This window comes from Convolutriloba macropyga, chromosome 6, assembly GCF_964194025.1.
Source record: "Convolutriloba macropyga chromosome 6, txConMacr16.3, whole genome shotgun sequence".
In the NCBI taxonomy this organism is placed as follows: Eukaryota; Metazoa; Xenacoelomorpha; order Acoela; family Convolutidae; genus Convolutriloba; species Convolutriloba macropyga.
Window position 1 is genome coordinate 65,617,737 of NC_134473.1, and position 12,494 is coordinate 65,630,230.

Genomic DNA, 12,494 nt, shown 5'->3' on the forward strand with positions numbered 1-12,494 from the left:
AATCACAAGACACGCTTAATTAGACAAATACTTTTACTCGTTTGTATGAGTTCCAAAAAACCAAACCATAACGTATTCTTTTTGCAACTCCAGTCACAATTTTTTAATATCTTTTAATTATTATTTTCAATCATGAGTTTTACTTCTTACCTGGCCAAAGTGGGGAGAATAAAATATCCAGGTTCAGACCTCGACTTATTAACAGACCCTGCTCGGCAAATAAGTGGTATGATAAGACTATGCTCGACCCAAACAGCCCATGAAAAGACTTTATCTGGACCTAATCGTTCAACTGGGCTTTGGCTCAATCCATGTTTTTTCTGCTGGACTTTAACTCGGCCCAAAATTGATGCTATAATTTGGCTAGACCTTAAATGTTCACGCTGGACCCAACAAATTTACATTCCAGCTGAAAATTGGCTGATGCTTATAACGTAGTCAACGGGTTTGACCGTTCAAAATTTTCAATGTTTCTCATACTTTATCCAAAAACGAACTGTGCTATTAAAAATATTTTTTTAAAAAAAAAACGAAATTTAGTATCAAAAGAACTAAATTATAACACACTAAACTCATTGCCGCAGGAAAGTCGATTGTTATAGCTTTTTTAACTAGTTGAATTCAGCCGAACAAATTCGCAATATAGGTTACTTGCGAAATTTAATTTATAAGAATTCAATATTTTTTAAAAATTTTGGCAAAATTCCGACTGTTTTTTGAAGGTAGACTGCCTGTTGCAACGCTAGTTTGTTGTTGGTGGTAGTTGTTACACATCTACAAAAAGAAGTACAGAAAAGTTTTCTATTTTAGTCCCACAAAATTGCAATCCTCGACTCATGAAAAGACCATGCTCGACCTATTAAAAGACCTTAATTTGTTATGAAAAGACCTTATCTGGACCCATCAAAAGACTTTACCTCGACTTTAACAAGGAGCTGGACCGTGTATTAATAGTCAATATTGGATCTCCTACAAGAATTACAAAGTTTTTTCACAATTCGAGGTCTAAATCTGGGTATGCTTTTAATGCGTGGAAAAAAAGAAATAGACAGATGAAAATTGATTCATTAAACTGTTGATCTGCTGTTTTGATAAACATAGTCATGGTAATTGTTAATTCAAGTTTCAGTCATTTTTCAACAGGAGAGATTGCATATATATGTTCTAGGCCCATAACTACGACCCCATCGCGATCTTGATAGCGATAGTGCTGATGAGTAACGTGGGAGGAGCTGGAACCGGAATCGGTGATCCCCCCAACGTATTGATTGTGAATCACCCGCACATGAAGGAAATCGGTCAGTCACACATTTAATGAACCCCTCTGATTATGAGTTATTCTAACCAAGATCATCAATTTGCCCAGTTGGGTTCTAACACTACACAAAAACCTTAAGTTTATTACTTAAATGCATGAGTTAAATACGAAGTTATATACTGAATTACGGTCTGAAAGCTCAACATGGGTTGGGTATTCGAAACGAACCCTAGTCGATTACTGGAGTTATGGAAAGACAGTCCTGGGCCGTTTTTACGTATGAAAAATTTCAAACCTAGAGTCACAGTACTGAATCAGAACATCTTCAGAGAACTTTTAGTTTTCAGTCTATAATCAGAGATACTTGAGAACAAATTTTACTGTAATTCTGAAATCCTCTGAATCAGAGCAAAATTCAGAACCAATACTCTCTCAATTCCTCTGATTCGGAGAAAACTCAGAATAAGTTTTTGAATTGGCTCTGAATTAGGAGAAACTTGACCTGAACATTCAGTGCGAAACTTGACCTGAATCAGTACAGAATTTGCTTTAGAGTTAGGTGTGCGGTCCGTCTTAGACGGATACCCCCCCCCCCTCCTTCATGAGGCCTCTACTAGGGAAGCAGTTCATAATTTCCGATTGTGGTCACGTGATTTTTCTTCAACAGGCATCAACTTCCTCGAGTTCACGATGCACATGAGCGGGGCTGCGACTTTCTGCTTCATCGTGGGAATGGGCACTCTGTTCGTGTTGTACCGGAAGAAGGACTTCTCCCATAGAGTGTCTCCAGAGTGCCAGAAGCTGCAGCACAAGATTGCAATGTGGCAGAAGTACTCGAACAGGATCCCCACTGTCTCAAGAGAAGAAACTCACATCAAGAACATGATCAACAAACACATCACTCTACTCCGTCAGTATTGCATAGTCGAAACTACCGCCCCACCCCACCCGTTTAGTTTTGTCAATGAGATTAAATAATTTCGAGAGCAGCGTCTGGGTTTATTTTTAGTGTAGCTTTTGATGAATTTGATGTTTAATCGTGTAAAATTGGATTAAGTAAAAGTTTTAACTTTTCAAATCTGCCACACAAAAATCGTCGGCAGACTAGATTTTCCATTTTGTAAGATCGCGATGGGAAGATTTTTTGTCATGCAACAATTGGCAAACAAATCTTTTTATCATCAAGATCCGATAAACCAATTTTTTCGTGTGACCTGATAAAATTTTTCATCCACTACTATCTGTCATATCTGATAGCAGGAAGTGATTTTATACGTATCTTATTTTTTTAAAACAAGTAACTTAAAACTATAACCAGGTGGTTAAATATGCAACAAAAACAATATAATAATTCAAATCATTTAATTATAAATTTAAAAACATCAATTTTGTTTAAAAATCACATTCATAAAATTCTTTGGATTGTTTTCACATTTTTGTTTTAAAAAATGTGAAAGCGAATGTTTCTTGACCAGTTCAATTTGTTTAACTTCTCAACTTGTTTAATCAATGTAAGCATGGCCAAACAGATGATTCCAAGAGGAACAGAAAGATCAATTCAAACGGCTTACAGGAGATGCCCAAAATCGAAAACTGAAGTGTAATTATAATCATGAAAAAATTACTATTAAAACTTAGTGCCCATTTATTAAACAAGTATTGGTTACGTGACTCTGCTTGAAGTCATTGAGAACTTCTGGCGTTTATCGAGAAGCGCGAAGGGGTTCAAGATATTGAGTCAAAAATTCGAATTGACTTCTGCAGAGTCACATAACACTGCTTAAAACAGGAAACGCGCACGTTTTAAAATGACCTAAGTCAAAGGAAGTCAACTTCTGGCATTTTAACTTCTGGCACTGCAGACTTTCAGCAATATAAAATGTGCACGTGAGTGTTTTATTTCGTTGATCACAATAGGGTAGTGTAATGGTTTAACAAATTAAGATGACTATAAGAGATAATGATTGGAATCCTATGCTGCCACGCATCAAACCTCGAGTTACCGGGACTTGAGTCTAAGAGCGTTTTAGCGCTGAACCAGTAGATTTCAAGAGTAAACACCTAATTCAGTTCTGAAACGTTTAATCTCCAGAACAATTTAAATTTTTTTATGTGCCGTTTTTCTTCATTATGGTTAAATTGAGGTCATAGAGTTCGCCCAGGCTATCCTGTATAGCCTGAAACTTACTCATATCCCAAAATTAAGTCTGAGCAGAATAACGTCATATTTTTGTAGCTTATAACTGGCAATTACTATAGTATTATACACACTATTTATTTTACAGTTAGTTTGTAAGCAATTACCACAAAGCCCATTTAGCTTAAAGGTTACGACTTGCTACGCAAATTAAATGTTACAAGTACCCACGCGGAAGTTCGAATTGCATTTAAAGCAAACCTTGTTGGTGGGAGTTAAGCTTAATATATTATTTTTCATGAAGTAAATATTACTCAAAAATTAGACCTGTTGTTGTAAATTGTGACATGAACAGATAACTGGGCATCCTAAAAAACAGAATGTCTCTAGACTGATTCAGCGCTGATTTAATCTGCCACCAATCTCCGGGTATGAAAAAACATAACTGGGGTAAAAAAAAATGGTATGAAAAGGCCATCTTTGGTTCAAATAGCCCATGAAACAACTTAAGCTCGATTTCAGTTGTCATCTTGACTATATCTCGACCCAAGTTTTTGTGACTGGATTTTACGCTCGGCCCAAAATTTTTTTGTTCAATTCATTTCGACCCAAATTTGATATGCTCAGGTCATAGATTTACACCTCCTCCCCCCTCCACCCTCTCCACTCCATTGGACTTTAAAAGACTTTTTCAAAGTCAGAGGCCTAAACCTAGGGGGTCCATTTTGAAAGCGGCTGCACGTCTTGTTAGACCTGTCATATACTACCTAATAATGGGCAGGAAATGCCATTAGCATTCTTATGCACTTTTCTATTTATTTATGCAGAGAACCACCTTGAGGAGAAAGTGAAGCTTACAATGGAGAAGAACAAGAGTGGAGATTGGAGGGAAGAGATCAAGAAACTGGAGTCATCCTCGGGTGTGAAGGACTTCCCCCTAATGGTCAAGTCAATCGTCATTCTGGTTGGGGTTGTCGTACTGTTCTTCCTACAGTCAGCCCCATTTATTCACGCCGATCTCGGGTTTGTTCAAGGCGTAGCATCTATGACAAGCATTTATTCGTCTAGGAATTGAATTTATTAATTTTATTAATAGTCGCACAGCGATAGCTGGGGCTATTATTGGCCTTCTCTTGGTTTTTTTACGACTCGAAGAGGAGTATTGGTTTTCTTAAGGTTTTTTTTAACGGAAATACTATTCGTTCAGACGCTGTTTTGACCTAAAAGCGAAAGTGAGTAAAACTGCCGTGTGAACTAATTTTTTCTGAGCGAGAGAAGTTTTTTGATCATGCGCCGCGTCTAGTGAATGACTTTTTGACTTTAAAAAGTAGTTTTTGACTGAATGGCACATATAGATAACCTTTTTTAGCCGTTTTTCGTCTAAGTGGCCCAGTTTTTTTGTTGTAGAAATAAATTTTATTCGATGCTATATTGAAATTTCAACCTCAGAAATTGATGCCACAGTGTTTTGCAGAGCCCGAAAATGCGTTTCAAGTTCAAAATTGGAACATATTTCTTGATTTTTTTGTTAGTTTTTGGCTTTTTTTCTATTAATTTCTTCATTTTTGGCTCTTTTAACCGTCTTTTTGTCAAAAATCAGTTAATATGGCAACTTCCTTTTAACAATTCATATACTCAACGCCTCTTTCTACCTCGATGTAATTTTGTTTTATAAAATTGTACATTTGCTAATCCGATTTTGGTAGTTTTTTTAATAGCCGCACAGCGACAGCTGGGGCTATTATTGACCTTCTCTTGGTTTTTTTACGACTCGAAGAGGAGTATTGGTTTTCTTAAGGATTTTTTAACGGAAATACTATTCGTTCAGACGCTGTTTTGACCTAAAAGCGAAAGTGAGTAAAACTGCCGTGTGAACTAATTTTTTCTGAGCGAGAGAAGTTTTTTGATCATGCGCCGCGTCTAGTGAATGACTTTTTGACTTTAAAAAGTAGTTTTTGACTGAATGGCACATATAGATAACCGTTTTTAGCCGTTTTTCGTCTAAGTGGCTCAGTTTTTTTGTTGTAGAAATAAATTTTATTCGATGCTATATTGAAATTTCAAACTCAGAAATTGATGCCACAGTGTTTTGCAGAGCCCGAAAATGCGTTTCAAGTTCAAAATTGGAACATATTTCGTGATTTTTTTGTTAGTTTTTGGCTTTTTTTCTATTAATTCCTTCATTTTTGGACCTTTTAACCGTCTTTTTGTCAAAAATCAGTTAATATGGCAACTTCCTTTTAACAATTCATATACTCAACGCCTCTTTCTACCTCGATGTAATTTTGTTTTATAAAATTGTACATTTGCTAATCCGATTTTGGTAGTTTTTTTAATAGCCGCACAGCGACAGCTGGGGCTATTATTGGCCTTCTCTTGGATTTTTTTATTTCGTCGTCATGATTTTTGTTACGACCATATGACGTCAAAGCCACTTTTTGTTCATTCGTTCATGCAATTTCAACTGAATTGCATGTGTGACGTCATTTTTCGCCCTTAGTGCAGCGAGTTTTTTGTTCATGCGCGTGATTAAATTTTTGGTCACACTTGATTTACCTCACTCTCAAAAATGACTTCCTGACTTTGAAATTGATATTTATTTACTTTGATTCAAAGAGATAAGGTCAAATGGGCGTGTGTCACCCTAAATGAAGGTTATTTGAGATCAGCTAATAGAGGCAGCAATAACTTATACAGATTTTTAATCAAAATATAACAGATCAGCCTTCAATGAGAAGACGAATTTTTTTGGTCTGTTTTTTACTGTTTTTTTAGACTGCCGATCTACGAATCTATTGCGGCTATTTTCTGGCAATCTGCCAGCTATGTTTCCCGATTTTTGTCTGTTTTTGGTTTGTGTTTTGGTTTTAATCACTAGAAATAGTATTTTTGTGCAACATGAGGGAAATTAATTTTGTTTCAATGCAATATCAATCTTTTTTTGGCGTTAAGTTTTTGAAAAACAATTAAAACTTTTTCGTAAATGCAGTATTAAAAATTTTTTGACCTATTTTATGCAAATTGTTTCAATGTTTTTTATGTTTGAATTCTGCTTGTTCCTATTTTTTGTTCTCTTCAGGAGAATAGATCTTTGTATCGGATGACTCGTTATCTTTTCTATGTCTCGAATAATGAACAATGAAATATATTCGTTTTTCTTGATTTTTTTTACAGGAAATAGATTTGTTCACGCGGCATTTTGACCTAACAGCGTTAGTGAGAAAAGCTGTCTTGGTGAACAGATTTTCGCTAAGCGAGAAAAGTTTTTTATCATGCGCTGCGTTTAGTGAAAGACTTTTTGACTTTGAAAAGTAGTTTTTGACTGAATTGCACATAGATTACCGTTTTTAGCCGTTTTTTCGTCTAAGTGGCCCAATTTTTTTGCTTTTAATTTGGTTTCTTGTAGAAATAAATTTTATTCGATACTATTTTGAAATTTGAACCTCGGAAATTGATACCACAGTGTTTTGCAGTGCCTGAAAATGCGTTCCAAGTTGAAAATTGGCACATAATTTATGATTTTTTAATTAATTTTTGGCTTTTTTAATAGTAATTTCTTCATTTTTGGATCTTTTAACCGTCTTTTTGTAACAAATCAGTTAATATGGCAACTTCTCTTTGATAATTCCTATGCTTAGTGCCTCTTTCTACCTCGATGTAATTTTGTTTCATAAAATTGTACATATGCTAATCCGATTTTGGTAGTTTTTGTCGATTTTCGTCGATTTTTCGTTTGTATTTTGGTTGTAATTGCTAGAAATAGTATTTTTGTGACACAAGAGGGACTTTAATTTTGTTTCAAAAAAAATTCAATCATTTGTTGGCGTTAAGTTTTGAAAAAAAAAGTTAAAACTTTTTCATAAATGCAGTCTTAACTTAAAAGTTCTTTGACCATTTTTTTTGCAAAATGTTTCAATGTTTCGTATCGATGAATTCTGCGTTTTCCTATTTTTTGTTCTCTTGTGGAGGATAGATCTTTGTATCGGATGACTAGTTATCTTTTCTATGTATTGAATTCTGAACAATGAAATGTATTCGTTTTTCTTGAATTTTTTTAATTGATTTTCAACTTTCAAAAATCACGGTCTTCTTGTTACGGTGTTCCTTACATTGTGCCCATATACACATTCTAGTTAGTATCATTCTAGCTTTTTCCTGACACCTACATATATTTTCGGTATATTGATTTTTTCCGTTGTAAAAAATGAATGAGTTCAGCTTTTTCTTAGATTTTCGTCATTTCTTTGGTTTGCAATTGATTTCATTCAACATAAGGCACTACTGAGAGTTTGATAGCAAGCTTTTTTCACTGATAGCAAGCAAAATTTCCACTTATGACTAATTACTACAGCTTTCTTCCGGCCTTGCTATTAATTGAAACGATTTTTGGCCTTTGAAAATTCTGCTGCTTATGTCTTTTCTATGATCAATTTTATTTTTGATTTAGTATGAAATCATGTTGTCTAGCTTATGTACAAGAAGGAACAGGTGTGTGTGTTGTTTTTTGTCTTAATCGCAGTGATTAGAAGTTTAATTATAGCTGTTTTCTGATTCTTAAATCTGAGCTTTCTTTTTTGAAAAGATTTAACTTAGTTTCTAAGATTATTGTCTGCCGTTTGCGTTCGCGATCTTTTTCAGATTAGAATCATGAATTATTTGAGGGTTGTTGATAACCATGTCAGCTTTTTCAGACTATCAGTTTTTACCACCTTAATTATTTTGGATTTTTAACGTTACCAAACGTTTCAATATTATAAAATTTTGCTGCATTTTGTTTCTCTTGTTGACAGTGGTTTAAGTTTCACCAATTTTTAGAGCAGACCTGGGGAGGTAGTTAGTTAATGGTTTATTACAAAAGGTAGTGGCTTCCGTTGCAATTACGGTTTTGTTAGTGAGGTTCTGACGCTTCGAGTCGCTTCCGGAATTCTTCCGGCTATGTTTTTATTTCGTCGTCATGATTTTTGTTACGACCATATGACGTCACAGCCACTTTTTGTTCATTCGTTCATGCAATTTCAACTGAATTGCATGTGTGACGTCATTTTTCGCTCTTAGTGGAGCGAGTTTTTTTTGTTCATGCGCTTGATTAAATTTTTGGTCACACTTGACTTACCTCACTCTCAAAAATGACTTCCTCTCTTTGAAATTGACTTTTATTTACTTCAATTCAAAGAGATAAGGTCAAATGGGTGTGTGTCACTCTAAATTAAGGTTATTTGAGATCAGCTAATAGAAGCAGCAACAGATTTTTAATCAAAGTATAACAGATCAGCCTTCAATGAAAAGACGAGTTTTTTTCGGTCTGTCTTTTTTACTGTTTTTTTTTTATACTGCCGATCTACGAATCTATTGCGGCTATTTTCTGGCAATCTGCCCGCTATGTTAATAGCACTTTGCGGAAATGTAAGCCACAAGTACTGCAGAGCTTATTTCAGTTCTTCATCGTTTATTGATGCAGGTTGAAGTTTTCGTAGTTTTCTTTTAAGTTGTTCCCGTACATGCTCCGTAGCGTTCGCATTTGTTGGTTTTCCAAAAAATCATCGAATGCAAAAGCAGTGTGATATTCTTCCATTAAAGGAAGATCTTCGCTTCGTGGGATCTCAAAGTAGCTTTGTGCAATTCCCTCCACGAAGACTAAATTTTTCAGCAAACTTTCACTGATGCCAGCCCAAACCATTACTTACAATATTTTGTCAAAATGTAATTGGTGTTTGTTTTCAAACATCCGCTCGGATGCATAACAATATATTCGTAGCCTCCCTCCGGCGTGATGCAAGCCAAACCGGCTTTCGTCAGAGAATAAAACCTGGTTCCATTGATCGACCGCATGTCGTGTTTTTTCCTCAAAAATCTTTCGACTTCTTTCTGACAAAATTTGTGTCTTCAATGGATGTCGGCACTTCAAATCGTACTTTGTCAAAATTTTGCAGGCTGTTTGCGGGCTAATTTGCCAGTTTATCGCAGTTTGGGCTGCAGTCAAAAAAGGGTCATTTTTGTGAGACCTAACAATATGTTTTTCCGTTCGTTCTGTGATAGGGGGTCTCCCTGATATGTTCCGACCATGTACCAAGCCATGAAAGTATTACTTTTCCAAAATTTTTTGCACTGTTGTTTTTTGATAGCCATATTTTGGCAACCGACTCATTTGATGCTTCGAATATAAGAGCTTCAATCGCCTCACTTCGAAGAAGTACAGAATAGCAAACCATTTTCGATGTTTAAATTTAGAAAAAAAATGTGATCAAACCAAGTTTATAACTCAATAAAACATGTGACGTTTGAAAACCCTGTTACGTTGTTCAGAATGCCAAAAAACTGTTTTTAGAGCCTTGCGTTAATTTTGTCAGTGAGTGTGTTTCTACAATTTTTCTTGATTAATATTCCAAGAAGCGCATTAATTTGTTCACCCTTGGTAATCAAAAAGCAAGTTTTGTTCACGAGGAAAAAAGGAGACTTTTGCCATAAAGCGGGGTTATATAAAGCATTAATTTTTCGAATTTCTCTGTTGTTGCGCCACCCATGCTTAACGGTTTCAAATTAATAGTAATCCTCAGTCTCATATGATATCTACACTTGAAGTAAATTGTAGCAACGTTTTCTTATAATCTTTTCACACCATTTAATGATTTTTGATGTCAATGGAAGCGAAATTTGAGAGTTGGTTTCAGTGACCAAATGCAGTAATGGGATCATAAATGCAGGTATGATTTTTTTCAAAGTTTACAAGGCAGAGAAAATAGGTGCTTCAACAAGGTTTCTTTTCGAATACAAATGTTTTTATTTAAGTGTGGCATTTCCACTTCTAATTTCGATTTTTCAATCAAGTTTTTTTCTTCCACGATTTTTCTGCCGTTTTGTGTAACCATTATTAGGTAACTCGCTGTCCAAATATTGGGTTTTCCGCATTTTAGTTTGTAGCCAGAGCTTGAGGAAATTACCATCGTTTTTTTCCACAAAAATAAAGACAAACTAATCTATTGTGTCTTATTTGTCTTTGTCGTTTCTTGAAAGGTTTGTGAACGCTGCTTCGATCTTTTAATTAGATGCTGATTTTGATGATAAAGCACAAAGTATTCAGGAAAACAAAATTTATTTTAAAATTTTCTTCAATTTTTTATAGGTTTTTGTTAATCATTTTTCTTCATAGGAGAAATAGGGACGGATATAAGTAAAATGCAGGCTTTAGGAAATGTTTTTTTAATTTGATCTTTAATTTCCTACAAGATTCGGTCAGTAATTTTTATTTTTGTAACAAGGTCACCGATAAAGATTACATTATATTTGTAGCCTTAATTTTATTTCTTCTATCACTTTCTCGTGCCGCATTCGCTCCTTTTTCTCGATTCGGGACCAAAAAACATTTTCTTATAGTATGAATTTTTGGTTGTGGGATGTTTTTGACTTATATTTCTTGCGATTGAAAAACTAAGTTTTTTTAATTAGCATTAACTTTACAATGCTTACTCATTATATTTCTTATCTGCTTATTTCTCTTTGGCTGTCAGACCAGAAAAGGGTTCTGATAAGTTGATTTTTGTTGCTGTTGATTTTGTTTAAGTATTACTTTTTGCTTAAAACATCATTATCAAAAATTCTCAAAAAGAATTTTAGCACAGCTCATTTTAGTTTTTAGCTTTCTCGCACTTTCTTTTGCTTTTGTTTGCGGCAATTTTGTCCTCGAGGTCGAGATAGTTAGTAATGGCTATCTTGGTTGTCAGGTTTGCGGTTTTTGAAAACTTTTTGGATTGTTTTTCAGTACTTTTCCTGCCATGTTTTTCGATTTAAATCGTATTGGTCTATAATAAGCGCTAATAACCTCACTTGAAGCTCCTTGGTGAATTTTCAGAACATTGAAGACTGCATCTAATTCATTGGGCGCCTAATTTGTTAAGCCCAACAAAAAGGATCAAGATGAAATTTTATCGGGTTGTTCCCATTATAGGAAAACATAGCCCCCCATTATGGTATAATTCACCCCATTATGGTAAATTATATACGTTATATGACCAATAACCCGGGAGAGGGGAAGCTATAAAGACCCACTCTATCAATTTAAATTTAAATAAACCACGTGCTCTGTTTTCAGCTTCATCGCTTTCTCAGGCGCCCTAATGTTGGTCGTGTTGGCAAACGAAGACGACATTGAAACCCTAATTGAGAAAATTGAATGGACCACTCTCCTCTTTTTTGGCTCCCTCTTTGTCCTTATGGAATCACTAGCCGAGCTGCACTTGTTGGACTTCATCGGGGATCGAACTGTCTCCATGATCCAACACGTTGACCCAACCATCCGATTCCCAGTTGCGCTCATTATCGTGCTATGGGTCTCAGCTTTGAGCAGCTCTTTCGTCGACAACATTCCCTTCACGCAAGCTATGATTCCGATTGTTTACCAACTGGGCGAAAGTGATGAAAACTTGTTTGTTCACCCTCTTATTTGGGCTCTAGCACTCGGCGCGTGCCTGGGGGGTAACGGGACGCTAATTGGGGCCAGCGCAAATTTGGTGTGCGCAGCAACCGCCCAACAAAAAGGGTACAAAATAACATTCAATACGTTCTTCAGAACCGGGTTTCCTTTTATGCTTGTGACTACTTTAGCAGCGTCATTTTATTTGATATTTTTCCATGTTTTCCCATTCCAATGGAATTATTTGTCCGGGCATTAAATTAATCGAACAATTAAACTCTCAAACTTCTTTCATACGATACAACTTTTGGTTATAAAAACTTTTTGGGCCTTTTCCTATCATACCCCCCCCCCTGCTTAGTTAGCATATAAAGCATAGTTTTCCCCCCCCCCATCCATCCATTACCGTAAATGTAATAATAGGAGGCCATATATTTTCTATTTCAGTGTCGGGGGGGGGGGTAATGGGAAAGACACAATATTTTGTTATAATTTCCTTAAAATAACTCGAAATAGGCTCTCTTTGTATACTTCTGTCCTTATTACCACTCATTCTGTTCGACCAAATTTGAAAAACAACTGATATTCTTCATTGAAAGTGCAAACTATAAACTTCATCGCTTTACTGCTTATTTGTGTACAGCAAAAACAACTAAAGTTCAATAATCACTGCATATAATTAAAATCTAAAC

General features: G+C 35.4%; 1 protein-coding gene across 1 annotated transcript in view; it reads left to right on the forward strand.

Annotated features, from left to right (window-relative positions):
* Positions 1 to 12,200, forward strand: part of LOC142341377 (P protein-like) — a 16,439-nt gene extending 4,239 nt beyond the window's left edge. The window contains exons 4-7 of the mRNA XM_075392304.1: positions 1,169 to 1,298; positions 1,926 to 2,168; positions 4,223 to 4,418; positions 11,482 to 12,200. Of these exons, the coding sequence (XP_075248419.1) occupies positions 1,169 to 1,298; positions 1,926 to 2,168; positions 4,223 to 4,418; positions 11,482 to 12,061 (1,149 nt within the window). The 3' untranslated portion in view covers positions 12,062 to 12,200. The remainder of the gene's footprint in view (positions 1 to 1,168; positions 1,299 to 1,925; positions 2,169 to 4,222; positions 4,419 to 11,481) is intronic.
* Positions 12,201 to 12,494: the final 294 nt, after the last annotated feature.